The 18,010-nt window shown below is 45.7% G+C and overlaps 1 protein-coding gene across 9 annotated transcripts in view; it reads left to right on the top strand.

The window, feature by feature from the left end:
• Positions 1 to 17,560, top strand: part of POMGNT2 (protein O-linked mannose N-acetylglucosaminyltransferase 2 (beta 1,4-)) — a 34,519-nt gene extending 16,959 nt beyond the window's left edge. For 6 of the 9 annotated variants that reach the window (XM_075418928.1, XM_075418925.1, XM_075418926.1 and 3 more), the window contains one exon: positions 15,017 to 17,560. In XM_075418928.1, the coding sequence (XP_075275043.1) occupies positions 15,109 to 16,845 (1,737 nt within the window). In that variant the 5' untranslated portion in view covers positions 15,017 to 15,108 and the 3' untranslated portion in view covers positions 16,846 to 17,560. Of the gene's footprint in view, positions 1 to 6,609; positions 6,630 to 6,663; positions 6,836 to 8,390; positions 8,579 to 15,016 lie in introns of those variants that run through there. The other 3 variants (XM_075418930.1, XM_009938057.2, XM_075418927.1) reach the window with 3 other exon arrangements.
• Positions 17,561 to 18,010: the final 450 nt, after the last annotated feature.

Here is an 18,010-nt window from a genome sequence, read left to right as displayed (position 1 = left end):
ATCCAACCAATTCCTCATCCACCAAACAGTCTACCCATAAAATCCATGTCTCCCCAATTTAGAGAGAAGGATGTTGTGGAGGACCATGTCGAAGGCCTTACAGAAGTACAGATAGATGACATCCGTAGCTCTTCCCTTGTCCACAGATGTAGTCACTCCATTATAAAAGGCCCCTAGGTTGGTCAGGCAGGACTTGCCCTTGGTGAAGCCACGCTGGCTGCGTCAAATCACCTCCCTGTCCTCCACGTGCCTTAGCATAGCTTCTAGGAGGATCTGTTCCATGATCTTCCCAGGCACAGGTGAGGCTGACGGGTCGGTAGTTCAGCGCCCTCCTTTCTACTCTTTTTTAAAAAGGGGACAGTGTTTCCCTTTTTCCAGTCACCAGGGACTTTGCCTGACTGCCATGACTTTTCAAATATCGTGGAGAGTGGCTTGGGAACTACGTCAGCCAATTCCCTCAGGACTCTGGGATGTGTATATACTATATGCATAATACTGTGCTCCTATCAGTTGTTAAAATTACATGACTATCATACCAATAGGGTTGGGTTATATGCTGGCTGCGTCCCTTTAAGATGCGAGGCTGTGGTGTACAGGTGTGGCTGAAGGCAATATTGAAGGTAGAACAATCTATTTGCAATTTGGGGACTCAAAATGGCAGTAACCCTTTTTATTTCGCCTGATTTGATTTAGATTCTCCTTTACCTTGGCTCTGAACTACATTCCTGTCATGCTGCTGTGCTAGGCACCTCCAGGCATTTGTCAGAGACTGGCTAATTGAAGCACACGCTCCAGCTTGGATCGAAACTGCCGTTTTGATCAAGATTGTAGACGCTGCTGCTGCCTCCTTGTGGAGTTCTTCCCATGAAGTACTAGGACTTTGGTTTGTAGGTTTTGGTTCTCCAGGGCTTTTAGGAAAGCAGAAAGTGGAAGCTTAGGGCAAAGGCAGCTGCGGGGAACAGTCCTGCTATAATCCTGCTTGTGAACTGAGATGTTCTCATCTCTTCTGGAACAGCTGCAGCTCACTTGCAAACGGATGCATAATCCAGTGAAGGCGGTGGAATGCTTGGACATCTTAAGCCCTGTCCTTCAGATACTTACACACACTTGTCAGCTGTTCGCTGCTACAGATCCAGCAAAGTGCCTGACAGTTCCATTGTTTAGCCTAAAATGCGAGTTTTGTATTTCTGTTATTTCTCTTCTTTTGCGTACCTTGGTGCCTCTATGATGTTCATTCAAGGATGTTTTTCCTTTCAACAGCTGTATTTTGCTGTGGTATTACCATCTTAATTTCCTAAGACTTCTATGAGACTTGCTGGTTATGACTACCCTGTTTGTCTCAACAGACAGGAAAAAGGGACTCTCCCCTTCTCTGGACAAGTTCATGTTGACAGGGCCTCCAACTTCAGACTAGGTTGTGGCTGCAGGGGTCTCCCAGGTGTGCAGGAGGCCCGTGGCCCTCTGCACAGCGCGTGTGGATGGGGATAGAAGATGGGAGGAAGGTGTGCCGCGAGCAGAACATGTCAGCCTTATGGCTGCTCCACCAGCAGCTCTTTCAGAGCAACAGTGACAGACCTGATAACTTAATCCTCCCTGTCCTTTATCATGTTTAAACTGTCACCTGTGATCTTGGAGGCCCTAGCTCCTGTCTTCAGCCCTGGAGATGCATGCACCCTTGGGGTGCATGTGAGGGTTTGACTGTTGGTGGTTTTTTCACAGGCAGCTGCTACTATATTTGTGGCTGCTGGTGTGGTGTCCTACCCAGATCCCTTTGCCAATTTCAATCTTTTCATCTGCAAAACGGGCAATATGTTTCTTCAGATGACGTAGTAGTGATAAAGGCCTAATACCATAGTGTCGTCTGAGAGGGGGCAGATGATCTTACTGCTGCCTTGGCAAAAATAGTTAACAGTTAGTGGGCTGTGGGAAGCACGATGGTGTGGCCATGAGCAATACCCAGGAGTCTCAAAGGCAATGTTTTACCCTTGGTTTCTCATGTCTGTCTAGGTGAACACCATTTACTTACCAAGCTGCTTTTATGAGCATGGATTATCTCTGCTCCTTTTACAGACACATTGGCATTAGTTACATTTGCAGGTATGCAGTTGACAGTTGTAGGAAAGGGAATTGGTTTATCTGTGTCACCTGCTGACCTGTCATTACTGATGACAAAATGGGAACCTGAAAGAGCACAAATGACGCCTAGCTTGGGTCAGAAAAGCTACCGAAGCCATCTCCTGCCTTGGAAACTTGGAAACAGGTGACTCTCCCGTGCCATTTGTCTGAACACATGTTGCATGTAGCTGCAGGAGCAGGCCAGTATGTACCTGCAGTGCTGTTAGGGTGGTTCCTAATGGGGATGGAGGGATTGTTAGAGTGAATAGTTTAGCGTATGACAAATTCAGATAGCTAGTGTGCTTTTCCATAAAAAGTATATATTTTATATGTATAAAATATTCAGATATCTTTGGGGAAGAATAAATATCTATGAATTTGTCAGGTTGATATAGAGACATGTCACCCAAGTGTGTGAAATATGTATGATCATACTTATACCTGTGTAAAACTAATATTTATGTAAAACTTGAATGCTACATCTCTTGAGCCTGGGAGTATGTCATGCTTGCAGCAGTTGAGCAAAGTGGGGTTTGGCCATTGAGATACTCTTCAGAAAACATCTATTTTGCTGTCAAAGTATATTCTTGCTTAGGAATTTTCAATATTTGTCTGAAGTCCTGGTCCTTTTGACACCAGTTTTAATGTTAGTTTCTGCAGAATCAAAATGCCTTCCTCTGTGTGTGCAGTCCCAATCTTGGTGTCCAGAAACCCAACCCTTCCTTTGTCTCCTTCTGTATTTATCAGTACAAGGACTGGTTTTTGTCAGTTCAGGCATGAAATTTTTTTGTGCTTTCAAATTGAGATGCATTTTTGGTTGAAAAGCACTGCAGGAAGAACAATTTCTTATAGAGAATACTTCTGGGACTATAAATAATAAATGCTGTGACTCGGAGTGACGCAGGTACCCCTGCAACTTACATGTGCAAGGCAAAGATGCAGTAAATAATTATTTACCTGCTCCTTGTCAGTCCTAAAATAAGAGGGATCTATTCAGACTTCTTTGCTAGCTTGGTGAGTGTTCCTTCTGCTGTCCTGCTTTTTAGCAGTTCCAAAAATGTTAACTGTTTTTCTTTTGTGGTACTGTTTTTGCAGGCTGCAACTTTGAGGGATATTAAATATGTATCAAACTCTTAGCTCTGAGCCAAGACAACCTGTTCAAACCTCATGGACCTGCAGTAAGCTGGTGGTGCTGAGAATTTGAGAAGAGCTTGGGGCTGCCACACTTAGTGACTTACGGCACAGTAGTAATAGACACTGTTTCAGAGTTATTGGATTTATTTGATTATGTTTTTTTCCTGCCTTTAACGAGGTAGTTTTGTTTCAGTTACTTTGTGGTGTGTCGGATTGACAATAGGACCCTCTTCAGGATTGGGATTAAACTACCTAACTCCATGGGATGTGACAAATCATACCTGTGAAGTCTATGCATATACCTCATTCCAGGGGTAGAGAAGAAGCTTATTCCTAAATAGAAGACCGGTCTGTAAATGTTGTACTTTTTTCTCCATTAAAATCAAAGCTTGACTAAGATAAGGGCCAAGCATGGTATATCTGGGTTACGAGGGGTCCCACTGATAATGTCCCTGACCAGAGGAGAATGTCTGTAAGAGGAGATTTCTTCTATTTGCTCTTCCCCCCACCTCCGGTCAGTGTTGACGGACCAGTGTCCCCTTGGGATCCACTCAGCACAGACATAGGCTCACACTGTAGTTCAAAGTTCACCTTGAGTTGGTGGGAAGAGATGGCACAGGCCTGGAAAGGAGAGTACTGAGGTAGATGGCACCTTGTCCTGTCAATCCTGGTGGTTTTTAATGTTTGCAGGTGGGCTAGAACCATTTTATTTGTGCTGTACCAAGAAGGCAGAGGTGTAAAAGCAGCACTCCAGAGCAGGAGATGGGAAAACGTCTGTTTTACTTCTGTGATGCCCTAGGTTAGGAGATACAACAGTTGTGTTTATTCTTCATGTTGTCAGGCTCATTTTTGAAGGTCTAGCTTTGTCAAGAACCTTTTGTTGATTTTGCAGAATGTTTTTTGGGTTTGTTCATTCTTTCTTTCGCTTATTTTTCTGTATTTGACTTTTAACTGGCAGTCAGAAACCCAAGGTTATACATTCCATGGTATTACTGTGTTTCTAAGCATGTGTGATGCTGAATGACACCCACATTTCTCAGCTCTGACGGTGGCTATATTCAGGCTAGCAGTTTTGGGTCCTGCCTGGGACAAGTTGTGATCTTCCTGCGGCTGCTTTGTGCCTGCCAGTTCTGCCAGATCTCTGCCTCAGGACTACTCTTGTTTTCATCTTCTATTGGAGAAAGTGCTGCCTCTGCCACAGCAGGCAGGAGTAGCTGGATGAGGGACATGCTTGTTTTGAGGCAGTGGATCAGTGTCCTAGGAAGGAGGAGGAGATACCCAAGTGCCATCCTAGACTGCAAATTCTCACCAAGCAGTGCGATTCCCCAGGGAGGAGTCCGGGCTTCAGTAAAGTCAGCGTATTTGGTGGTGAATGAGGGACCCATCACCTGTAATAACTTGAAATGCTGGTAGATCCTCACCCTAGAAGTTGCAGGGTATTGCAGCACTTAATGTTGTGCTCTATTGCTACTGTGATTCAAAATGTATCGCCCCTCACTGCCCTGCAAATGCTTCAGCCTGACACTTACTGCAGATTAATTTGTCAGGACTGCTTTGCCTTCTTGGATAGAAGCAGAAAGTTTCTTGTGGCTGGGGTCCCACAGTAAGCAGGGGGTGTTCATGGACAGAGCAGGCTTGGTCAACAGTAACCAGCCCAGGCAGCGTGACTGCATAGTGCAGTGAACCACCACAGATGCTGTAAATCCATTTGTCCCCTCCCTCAGATCACTTCCAGCATGATTTGGGGAGAGCAAGAAGCTGGAGATGCCAGCTTGTCTGTGGGGCCTATTTAGAGCGAGAGTTTAGGTAACATGCCAACCCTTGTAGCTGCCAGACTCTCCTAGTTGAGTTCTGAATACCGCATATATTATCTAATAGCATTTTTTAATGCAGAGCCATATGATCTTCTTTATTTTGGCAGTGAAGATAATTCCTGTCGTGTGCAAAAACCTAGCAATGCTTTTCTCTTTTTCCTTGAGTAAAATGTTTGCTCTTCATCTGAGAGTATCTGTATAGACGTGTGCGTACATGTGGGTATTAAAGAACTTTTCCTCTTTTTCATTTCAACTGTTTGGTCTCACTTAAAGGGAGAAAGCCTCCCAGATAATCAACAAGATGTATACTGCAAATACATGGACAACACACTTTCAGTGAGCCTCATATGTTTCCTTGTGATGGATCTGCAAGTATGTCCCTGCAGAGATGGGATCTCACTGCTAGTAACTGTGTTCAGTGGTGTGCCTTCCTGACATAAGCCTTTTGGTGAGTGCCATGGGCAGAACCGGGCTGCTCTTCTGATGCTGCATGTAGATCTGATTGTGGGATCAGGACTTGAAATGTTCCCAGCGGGTACTGCCTAGTTTGCCATCTTCAAGAAGCTACGCAGTCTGCACAGGTTCAGGCTCTGCTGAGAAGATTGGTTTAAGGCCAATAAGGTCATTAAGGTGTCAGGAGGTGTTGGTCATTAAGGTGTCAGGAGGATGGGGTCAGACTCTTTTCAATGGTGCCCAGCGACAGGACAAGGGGCAATGGGCATAAACTGAAGCACAGGAAGTTCCATCTGAACATAAAGAACTTCTTTACTTGGAGGGTGACAGAGCACTGGAACAGGCTGCCCAGAGGGGTTGTGGAGTCTGCTTCTCTGGAGATATTCAAAACCCACCTGGCCAAGGTCTTGTGCAGCCTGCTTTAGGTGACCCTGCTTTGTCAGGGGGGTTGGACTAGATGACCCACAGAGGTCCCTTCCAACCCCTACCATTCTGTGATCCTGTGAAGACACTTTCACCTCCATGACCTTCAGTTTGTATGCAGTAAGACTCTTACAAGCTCCTGGCTCATTTTTGTGCCGTTGTATTTAGGAATTACTTGTTTCCACCATGAAAGATAACTTCATTTGAAGATACAGTTCCCTGGATCTCTGAAGGAGGGCACTCACAGCCTTGTTCAGTACTAAGCTATTCGTTGACCATCACAGCTGGGAAATCGCTTGCTTGGTGCCAAGGGAATTGCTAGAAAGCACGCTGAATGGCTTTCGCATCCTCTAGCAAGGGGCATTTTTTTCCTTTCTCTCCTATTGTTTTGTTCTTTTGTGTGAAGTGTTTGGAGTAATAGTGGCATTGATGATATTCAAAACCAGGATTTCTAAAATGCGTCCCCCCCAGACCAGTTTGCCTTTTGTCTCCCAAGACGTGCTGAGCTGTGTGAAACGGCACGACGGTGTTTGTTTCAGCGTGGCCGCCCTTTGGGGATTTGCAGGAATACTGCAGCAAATCATCCTGCATGCAAGGCTGACCTCTGGGAGGCTAACAAATTGAGGTGAGCCAGCTGGAGCGACAGGACACTGCCGGCAGACAGAGCATGCTCAGACCTCAGGGAGAAAGGTACTTCAGTCTGCAGATGGTGCACGGGTTACTGTGCCGAGAGCTGATAGATAGGATTTTTTTCTTTTCTTTATGGTGGTGGGGAAAGAAGAGGACTGGAGAGCCGTTCGTTCCCCTGCAGAGCGTAGCTTTAAGGTGTCTTCTTTTTTCTTTCTCCAGTGAAAGAGGGGCACCGGATAGCATTTCCTTTTATTTAGCGACACCAGGTACGCATGCATGTGCTGAAACACTGATCTACCAGCGATAGTACTTCCAAGATTCAGAAGGTTGCAGGTGCTCTGAATTACTGTGTTTCTTTGCTGGGCGTTGTTGTAACTGTGCTCTGTTTGCTGTGCTGATCACATAGGGCTCTGAATTCAGTTTTGTTGGCACTCCTGGCTGCAGTGTACTTCGGCAGATTTGGGGGGGGGTGAGGGTTAGCATGTTTTTTTGGTGCTGTCTCCTTGCTCCCCCCCCCCCCCCCCCCCCCCCCCCCCCGCAACTTCACACTGAATCTCTCCTCTGCAGCTGTGCATGTGTGGGAAAGGAGGTCAGTAGTTCATTTGCGATCCCAGGTCTTTGTAGTCCCTCTTTGTTTGACTGGTGGTTTGCTCTATCATTTTTAAACAAAACTCTTATGGGGAAAACATCTTTGATCTGGACGAAGTTCTGTAGGTTTTCAGAAATGTATTTCTTACTGGACAGGAGCTGCTTTGGGATTACTTTTTTTTTTTTTTTACCCTCCCCTAAAAACACGCTAATGTAGAGCTTGTGGTAACCAAGGAGGGATTTTCTCTGTGCTTATTGGCTGCGCTGTGCTCCGAACAATTTCGGCTCCTGCTTAGAATTTGCAGCACACAGGAGCGGTCTCAGGCACCATGCTGATGGGATGCGGGGAGAGCTTAGGCTATAAATGCTGCTAAGCACCAGTCCCAGTATCCAAACAACACAGGTACTCTTCCTGTCGGAGAAGAAAGAAAGAAAGGGTAGATAAAATACAGAGAATAACAAATGGCAGCTAAAGCCCAAAGGTGTAGTTGAAGTGGCTGAAGCTCATCTCGTTCAGTACTTTTAGGTTTTGCATCATATTCTTTTAAATTCACTTTTGCAGCATTAGTAAATTTTCCCTTCAGCCACCCCCACTCCATCTTTGTTTTAGGTAGGCCACTGAAGTAGGATAAACCTGCTGCTCTCTGACCTGTTGTTGTTTCTGACAAAGGTATCTTGCTTACAAACTAAAAGCAAGATACCAGGCAAAAGGAGAGCTTTTTTACTTACCTGTCAGTGTTGTTAATGCCAATATAACCTGCTAGGTTTTGATAGGATACTCGGGTGATCAAAGATCGGTTGGAATGAATTCTGTGTCTCTGTCTGTTAAGCTTCCCCCTCTGTCTAGCCATGGTTATTTTGAGTACTTTGGGTTTTCATCTTTAGGCTTCGGACTGCCAGAAGGTGAAGACTTGAGGGCTGAGAGAAATACTTGGTTTTTTTTTTTTTCTTTTTTAGCTCATTTTTCTAACCTCTCCCACCTCAAGCTTGTTTATCAGAAATGCATCTTATTTAGGGGAATTTTCTAGAGGTCAGGGTTAGTTTTATGGGGGGAAAGAATTTCATACTCCATGTTATTCTGGATGGAGAAGAGATCTTGGAAATGTGGACCTTAAAAGCCGAAGAAGTATTCTTTTTAGTTTCATAGTTTTAGCTCAGCTTTGTGGTTTGCTTATATATATTGACTGCTTAGTGTTGTGTTTGTTTTTTTTTTTGTTACCTGTTCTTTTGTAGATCAAGACAGCAGTATCAACAACTATTAAATCAGTGGCTGGTAGTCAACCTGAAAGTCAGATTGGATCTCTTCCTATCCCAGCTCTCACAGCCTCTGAAATTGAATGGAAGAAAACTTATATTTTCCATCCATAAGCACAACTGGAAGGTGTCCAGTAGCCACCAATATTCTCCTGCTCATGTTGAATGTAAGCTTGCAGAAGGGACCGTTGCACAGAGCCTCAGTCTCCTTGGTTGCACTCTTGTATAGAAAGACTTACAGTTTTGCTTTCTATTCCTGACTTATGCTAAACCATAAAAACTGAAGATAAACCTATTTTTGAATACAACTGTCCATCTAAAGTTTTTGTGAGACAGTTGTTCTTAAAATAATGTTGTTATGTTTTGACTTCATTTTTTCTGAATAAAGGTCTATATTTGAAGTTCCATTTGAGGCTGGAGAGTTAAGGTATTCTTATTTTTCATATCCCCTTTTTGTATCAGGCTTCATTAATGATATTTGTATCTTTAACTGCTGGGTTTGTTCCCTTTGAAAATCTGCTCTTTTTCTGTTTAAAAAGTCAGTACTTCTACACTTGGCTGCTTTTTACAAAGAAAATGTTCCAGTATATCAGTCATTCAGTGTACCATCCTTTCTTTAAAGTGATACGTATTGTGGAAGATGCATGTATCTCATTAAACAAATACAGTGAATAAGATGATAACAGCCTTTTGGGCTGTGGGGATTGACTGGCTTGTAGTTCTGCAAGAATCTGTGACAGAGATGAGAATAAAAGCCAGTTCTTGGCTGCTAAATCCCAACTCCCCCTCCTTCCAATCGGGAAAGTTGCCTTCTAGCAACTTCTGCTCTGAGCATGAATGAAGTAGGTATTTAAAACTGCATGTATTATACATATACTGCATCCTTAGCTAAGCCCCTTGCATCAGAGAAGACATTTTGCAGGGGAAGTGTGAAATTCTGTGTTTTCACGCTTTACTTTTTCTGTGCTGGTCCTGGAAAGCCAGCCTAGCAAGAGACGGGGTAAGGCGTGCTGATGGAGAAAATGTCCTCAAGGAGCAAATATCTGCTCACACCCCTCCCACTGTGTTTCCCCAACTCCTTCCCCATCCTGTGGCAGGAGCAGCCCCAGTTTGCTTCCAGTTGTGCCATGTTTCTGGGAACTGTGGGGACAGTTCTGCTTGGACACTGCTGCCACGACCAGCAGGCTCTGTGGGGAGCTGGTCAGCTGGGCCAAACCCAGGTTGGCCTCCATCTAGAGGCATTTCTCTTCATGCCCAGGGTGGTGATGCTGTCTGGAAATGTGTGTCCTTCATGTTTTTTTTCCATTTTGTGAGGTTTTTTTAGTCTGCTGTAGCTCTGGAAAACTGAGCATTGGCTTGGAAGGTGCTTGGTCAGTTGGTAACAAAAGCTTGGCAAGGCCTAAGTAGACAAAACCAGCACTTCTCATTTTGTTAACACCTACAGGACTGGGTGATCCCCCTTTAGACATGCTGTTCACACCAGTGTCCTCATCAAGGTCTTGTTTTGTTCCTCTGGGGGTCTTGGCAGGTTTTTTTTTTTTAATTGAGTGGACTTTGTAGCTTTTCTCCCAGTTTCTTACCTAGACTGTAATTGTTAAAATGGAGAAGAGGTATAAAACATTGTCCATCGTATTAGTAGCTTTAAAATAGTGATTCATCCTACCCTAGCTTCATAATTAAAAAAAGAACAACAGAACTAGTCTCTTAAATGAATCCAAATAGTCCTTTATGCCAACTGCCTATTAGTAGAAATTAATCTTTCCCATCCCACCCACTCTGATCTCCTCTACGTGTTAACAAGACAGGAAGAACAGCTTCCCCGTCTATGCTTCCTGTTGCTTTCCCACTTCCTGAGGGTGTTTGTAACATCAAATGACCAGCAGCTAACAGGGAGAAGGTGCTGCTGTTTCCAAACTTCCAGCAGAGTACTATGGACCTGCAAGATGCTCGAGGTCTCTGCAAGAGGTGCATGCTGAGCACACCAGATGCATGCTGCTGCTCACCAGTAGTCAGTGCAAGGTAGAGAAGCAGTAGCAGGGTTCAAGAGGGTGAAGCTGTGACCCTGTTGCTAAGTGAGCGTGGGTGGAGGAAGAGAATGGGGTCAGCCCTTTGTGCCTGCGATCTCTTGGAAAAAGAGCAAAGATGAGCTGACCAAAAACAGAGTCCCTCCCACAGCCTTTTAGCCTCTGGAGCTGCATCCGTTGTGGCTGAGCTGCAAGCTTCAGGACATGCTCTTTCCCTTGCAAAGCCTTGAGCAGCCCCTGTGCCGGTGTGTTTGTTGAGCTCCCTGTCTTTGACTGTGTGGCTCTTTTAAGTCAGCTGCCCCGCTGCCCTGTCAGTATCGATCGCAAGGAAATCTGCCATTTCTGTCTCCCTCTCTCACTCCCGCTCTTCCCCGGCAGCCTGCCCCTGTCAGGAGTCCTCAAGGACACATCCCGTCCCCTCCCGTGGAGCACCGTTGCCCTCTGCCAGCTTGGCAGCGAGAAGCTCTGTGCTGGTTTTACGTGCACCTCTCTTCTGGCTAGGCTCTACCGTATCGGCTGTCACGTCCTCTTATGCTGAAGGATGGTGCTTTAGCATTTCAAAGCAGAGAGTTAAAAAAAATGTCAGTCCATGCGATTTCCTTGGTAACTGGGGCATATTTCTCACATGGAGCAAAGCTGTGCTTATCCCAGTGTCGCTGGGAAGTGAGAGGGTGGATGAGTGTGGTACAAATGGGGGATAGTCTGTGGGTAACTGGGGGTGTGAATGGCCTAGATGCTGACCTATATGTAGAAAGAAACAGCACAGCGGACCCTGCTCTTAGGGAAAGTAGCAGTGTGTCTGGCCTGCCACTTCTGCAAGTGCTGTTCAGTTCTTAAGATGTTCTCTGATGACACGGTGGGAGGAGAGTGGCAGCTCTAGACCCATTTTGTGAGGTAGATTTAGTAATGAAAGTCTCTTTTACTGTGAAGCAGCTCTCTTCAGGTGGAAGACTAAATGCTTTCACCTGTTTCAGAGTTACCTGCTGCCTCCTGGGAAGGTTTCCCATCCCAGGACTAGTGCTGCTGGCAGCACTTCATGACTGATCTCAGCTTGGGGGACTGAGGAACTGGGGGCTTGGAGAGTGATTGCTTGCCTTTACCCTCTTGGTACAGCCTCTCCTGGGTTTGTAAAAGCAAGCAATGGGGCGGTTTGTTACTATTTATGTTCTGTCATTCCCTGAAGGACCAACAATTTTAGTTCTCCAAGGTCTGTGTTCACTGAAAGCATCAGATTAAAAAAAAAAGTGGATGATAAAATGTGGGAAAACAGGCAAAGAATCAAGACTGTTCCCGGAGTACATGTGAAATTGTCCTTTCAGTTCTGCCTGCAACACCCCTTGCTGCCCACATCCCCTTCTTCACTTCCATCAAAAGCGGCTTTCAGCCAAGCAGCATGAACCAGGATTTATGAACTGGCAATGAGGAACAGGAGTGAAGATGGAGTCCTTCAGTGTTGCTAGCTTTTAACATTCATTCCTGACACCTGGTTGGCTGAAGCGCATGCATGCACTTCAGCTAAGTGCAGGGAAGTGAAAGAGCTGCAGTGAGGGAAGAGACGGAGGAGGGCCTTGCAGGTGATTTTTATTAAAAAGCTGAGTTGTTCATTTGTAGCCATTTAGTGGCTATTGCTGTAGCAGAGTCTGAAATGAAAATTGCTGACCTCTGAACATCATCCGCATCCATCAGGCTGCATCTCTGAAGTGCCTCTTATGCCCTTCCCTTGGGGCTGGAGGGGAAAGAACAAATCAGTCAGGGGTGAAACATTAGAACAGGCTGTTTCCAAGGAGGCCTATTCGGCTCAAGGGGTTTGTAATGGTCAGTGGAGCTCTCCACCACCGAGGTGCCTGGGAAACGCAGGTGGTATCAGTGGTATTTTTATGGGCTGCTGGCTTCTGAGGCCTTTGAAACACCCACACATGGACACTCTCGCTGCCATACTGGAATAATAGACGCCATTTGCTTTTTCCTCTCTGCCAAGTTCTTACAACTTGTGTTGACTCCGTTGAACTTGTAGGTGCTTTGTTCTTCTGACCTGCATTAGTTAGTTTTCACAGCGCACGCAGACTGGCCTTCATTTGAACTGTGTGCTTGTGGCAGAGGATTTGATTGTTAAAGGTCTCTTTCACATACTGACTAGCAGGCTTTGCACGTGGCTGCTTGGACTTGGTCCTTTCCGTGGTGATGCTGCTGAAGTCACAAGATCAGAGGTCTGTAGTGGAGGGGTTATGTGGAGAGTTGGATGGTATTATTAGATGTCTTCTAAAAATAGTGAAGAAGTAAAATGAAGCTTTGGAAATCTGCTACTGACAAAATAACTTATGATCTGTCCCCATCAGTAATTTATTTTCCTGAAAACTGTTTTGATTGCATTAGCAGAGCATAACTGAGTGATATACTGCTGTCCCCAGTAGGTATTCATTCAAGGTTGTCCACAGAACAGCCATGGTTGAGAGTCACAAAGCCATCAGGAGCAGCAGTCATCCCCTGTTATATGGAAGGAAAGATTGAGAGGTGATGTGACAGCCACTGTTGGTCTGTGCAGGGTATCTGTGGCACCTGGGACAAGACCAAGTTTAAATTGCTGTGGTGGAAACAAAGGCTGAGTGTTAGGAAAGTTTATCACCGTCCTTCATGCCTTTATTGCTAGAGAGTGGCTGAAGAGAAGAATGAGTATTGAGATAGATGAGCATCTTTTGGGAGTGGTTTAAGGAGGGCTGATCCTACCCTGGTAATTAGATGACCACTCCGGATCCCTTCCCATTTACTTTTCCATGGCCGAAATCAAAACAATGCTGTTTTAATTTGCTGCTTGCTTTTAGGAAGTTGCTAAATGAGGCAGTTTTTCAGACCACTTGCCAAAGGAGGTGAACTTCATTTCTGTTCCATTTGAGTAGCTAGAGCTGCTCTGAAACTGGAATGAATTTGTTGCTCAGATCCCCAGAGACCACCTCTTGAATCTGTGTGGCTTACAGCTAGCACTCGTTTCTTTGGCATTATTCAGCCTCCCACGTACAATCAGTTCTTCCTGAGATGGGGATCCCGCAGGCTCTGGGGTTCTTGCAAGCTGTAGGGATCCCTTCTGACTTCGCTGAATTCCATGAATGATTCTCCATTCAATTCCAAGCTGCGTGAACCAGACTGCAGGATCAAGTTTTTAGGCTGCAAGGTCTCTTTTCTAAAGAACTCCCTTGATAGTAGAAAAGTTGTGTGCATTGTTCCTAAATATGCCTCCTTGTCGTCTTCCGCTCTGCCATGTAACAACAAGCAACCTGGGTGAAAATGCTAAGGGACTATTGGTTGAGATGTGCTCGAGACATTACTTTTTCCCCCTCCCTCCAAAACTTGTATCAAAGGGAACTGAAATTGCTACCTTTAAAAACTGCAGTTGGAAACAGTCTAATCAAGTATATACCACTCAGAAATTTCCCTTCCTATAGTTCCCCATGAGTCATCGCTGCGATTATTTACAGCCTGAGTAGCAGCAAACCTTGATGCATAATGAAAATTGGAGCCCATAAATACTGTAGGTGAATCAATATCTCAATTGAAGTTCACAGCTGAAAATATAATCAATACTCTGATATAAGCCAGTAGTGTTTCTACGTAGAAAGAAAACAGTGGCAGGATCTCTCCCATAATGGAAAAAGAAGCAGGGAACCCTTGGAGCAGCACAGAAGAGATTCTCCGGTTGGAACAGGAAAACACCAACCTTGGAAACGTTTCAGATGTATTCCCTTCCCATTTGTGTAAGGGTTGGTTGTGCTGGTGCAAGTCAGACTCTCACTAAATGAAGGTTTGATTGCTTTAGTGAAACATCAGTCCCTTGCATAAAGAGTGGAGCTCTCCCCTCTCCCATGCCAGTATTTCTTTTGGAAGATGATGGCAGCTCCTAGCCTTTGAACCCGGATTGCAGCCAAAGAAATGACCAAGTGACTTGGGAGTATCCCACAGGGTGCTCCGTAGATCTGCAAGTCCTCCCCCACCCCCCCAGTAAAATTAAATTGAATGTTATGGTTGCCAGTTCACATTTCATATTGGAATGGAGTGTAGCAAAATCTGTACTTGGCAATACTCCTTGTACTATTACTGCCTGCACAGTAAAGGCGAGAGGCAGAGCTGGGTACTCGCAGCCATGTGAAAGGCCTGTGGCCGACCAAGAGGAGGAGCTAGGTCTCCCAAGCCCTGCGCGAGCAGCCCAGTGGTTGCAGTGCTGTCTTTCCACTCGCTGTTGGACTGGTCTGCAAAAAGCAGAGTGAGCCAGAGTCCCAGGGACCATACTATTTTTCTGGCAAAGCTTCGTGGAGCTTATCCTCAAACTCTCTTTCATCTCCAAAAGGGCAGAAAAGAAAATTGAGAGAGGAAGACTTCCTGTAGAGCAGCTCACAGTTCTGTTTGCTTTATTTTTTTTTACGGTTTTAGGTAGTGCTTTGGCGCTCTTTTCTTCTTTTCCCTTGTTCCCTGGAAGGGGGAAAAATTACAGAAAAAAAACTGCTCTCTCTTGAATAGTCCATAAAATGTGATTTACGGTAGAGCCGTAAACCTCATGTTTAAATGGTTCCTTTCTTGTTTTATTTTCCACAGGTCTTTGCCCTCACCATGTCAAGGAGTGTTAATGATGTGTTCCCTCTCCATTGCATTCCCCACCTGTCATCTTGCTAGGATCTAACTACAGAATGAACATAGCAGCTGTGTTTAATGCCCTGCTCGTGTCTGTCCTCGCTGCTGTGCTGTGGAAATACATCAAACTGCGAGAGCATGCTTTCATGGTCGAAGAGGAGTTGGTCCTCATGCGTCAGTCGCAGGAACTCTCTCAGGCTCAGATTGACTACCATGCAGCTCTCCAGGCACTGGTGGAGGACGGTACCAGGATGGTGTGCACCGGCAGGATGCACACCGACCGTGTCTGCCGCTTCGAGTCCCTCTGCTACTCTACCGAGGCTGAGGAGTTTGTCTACTTCCACAGCAACTCCTCGGTCATGCTGCCCAACCTGGGCTCCCGGAGGTTTCAGCCGGCTCTGCTCGACCTCTCCTCGGTAGAAGATCACAACACCCAGTACTTCAACTTTGTGGAGCTGCCAGCTGCTGCGCTGAAATTTATGCCAAAGCCGGTCTTTGTGCCTGATGTGGCGCTGATCACTAACAGGTTCAACCCAGACAACCTGATGCACGTCTTTCATGACGACCTCCTCCCCATTTATTACACCATGCAGCAGTTCTCCGATTTAGATCAGGAGGCACGGCTCTTCTTCATGGAAGGGTGGAGTGAAGGTCTTCACTTTGACCTCTACAAGTTACTGAGTAACAAGCAGCCGCTCCTCAGGGAGCAGCTTAAAACCCTGGGCAGGCTCCTCTGCTTTACCAAATCGTATGTGGGACTGTCCAAAATCACCACCTGGTACCAGTACGGATTTGTCCAGCCACAAGGGCCGAAGGCTAACATCTTGGTTTCTGGTAATGAGATCAGGCAGTTCGCCAAATTCATGCTGCAGAAGCTGAACGTCAGCTTGGAGGAAAGCTCCAGTGAGGAGTACATCGTAGTGTTCAGTCGAACAATCAACAGACTTATCCTAAATGAGGCAGAACTAATCCTGGCTCTTGCTCAGGAGTTTCAGATGAAAACCATTACCGTCTCTCTGGAGGAGCATTCGTTTTCTGACATCGTCCGGTTGATCAGCAATGCGTCTATGCTGGTCAGCATGCATGGGGCCCAGTTAGTCATGTCTCTCTTCCTGCCAAGAGGTGCCACAGTGGTGGAGCTCTTTCCTTATGCTATCAACCCGGAACACTATACCCCTTACAAAACTCTGGCAACCCTTCCTGGCATGGACCTGCAGTACATTGCCTGGCAGAACACCGACAGGGAAGACACCGTTACCTACCCGGACAGACCTTGGGATCAGGGTGGGATTGCTCATCTGGACAAAGCTGAGCAAGAGCGCATCATTAAGAGCACAGAGGTGCCGCGGCACCTCTGCTGCCGCAACCCTGAGTGGCTGTTCCGTGCCTACCAGGACACGAAAGTGAACATCCCTTCTCTCATCCATGTCATCAGACAGACTGTGAAGTCTAAGCCGGGACCCAAGAAGCAGAAGTGGTCTGATAGCCTCTACCCTGGCAAGGTGAGGGATGCCAGGTGTCAAGCCTCTGTCCAGGGCACGAGTGAAGCTAAACTTGCCGTGTCCTGGCAGATCCCCTGGAACCTGAAGTATCTCAAGGTCAGAGAAGTGAAATATGAAGTGTGGATACAGGAGCAAGGGGAAAACACTTACATGCCTTATATATTGTCCCATCAGAATCACACCTTCTCAGAAAACATTAAGCCCTTCACAATATACCTGGTGTGGATACGCTGCATCTTCAACAAAAATCTCCTGGGACCTTTTGCGGATGTGCTCTTGTGTAGTACATAACCTGTTACGCTACCTGTACAGCTCTGCCCCGCGCTCCACTCCGTCTGTGGTTTAAAACTTCTTGTCTTGTAGTTTGTAGAGGGCTGAAGAGGACTAGACTGTACCAGTGCCTACGTGTCTGTTTTATTGCACTCCGCGTGTGTTCTTTAAATGGTATTTATTTCCAGTGAGTGTTTCAAAAAGAAAAAAACAGAAACTTGTGTGTTCTCCAGAGTAACTTCCAGAGGTAAAATTACATGCTGAATACATGTAATTGAAAACAGAATGGAAGTGAATTGTGTGTACCTTGGTCGTGATTGAAATTAGTTTCTATTGTGTGGTGAGTACTTAAGCACAGCGTTAAACTGCAGTTAATTCCATGGCTAGGTGGGCAATTCTCATCGGCTTTTTCATTGTAAGTTATTTTTTTCAATAACTCTGACTGTAACTTTGAGTTCAAGATTTGGTACGAGAGCCTTCATTAAACTGCTGTAAACCTCCTCAATATTTTTTTCTTTTTATTATCTGTCAAAATGGTTATTGTGATAGATGTATCTATTGCTGTGATAAAATGTGTATATGGGTAACTTTTTTGTATTTTGGCTGAAGAGAATGAGACTACAGTCTCAGCTTCGTGTTTAAAATCAGATTTTACTGCACCCCAGTAGCAAAAGGCTGGCATAGCAGATGGGAGGTAGAAGGGATGGAGCAAATAAAATAAGTTACTGTGTTTTAAGATCTGTTTTCATTTTGTGAGTTACATACAGGTCTGTGGGGAAGGAAGGGGATGGTTTGGAAGAGGTGATGGGGAAGAGATTGCACTTAGAGCAATCCACTCCAGGAAAATAATTTTTTTGGAGTTCGAGCAGAATAACCTGTTGGTAACAGCTGCTAACAGGTAGGTGCTTTGCGAAGTAGAGGGCGGGTGGTCGCAAAGCGAAGCTTTCTGGGCACAGGTTTTCATGGATGGTGGCAGGAGGACGCGGAGTCAGGCAGGGGGCAAGCAGATGGATGCCGTCGCGTTGGGCTGGATGGGGCGCGTGGCAGGGGCTGGGCTGGTGACACTGGCACCTCTGTTGCCCCAGTGAGGGGAGTAGTTTATTCTAGGCTTACACTTGTTTTTCCCAGGATCAGAATCTGGTTTCGTTGCTGGGGTAACATGCTGCCTACCTGGGACCTGATCCTG

Source organism: Opisthocomus hoazin, chromosome 4 (assembly GCF_030867145.1).
Source record: "Opisthocomus hoazin isolate bOpiHoa1 chromosome 4, bOpiHoa1.hap1, whole genome shotgun sequence".
Taxonomy (NCBI): domain Eukaryota; kingdom Metazoa; phylum Chordata; class Aves; order Opisthocomiformes; family Opisthocomidae; genus Opisthocomus; species Opisthocomus hoazin.
The sequence above is the reverse complement of the archived record's forward strand: the minus strand, read 5'-3'. Positions and strand labels throughout refer to the sequence as shown.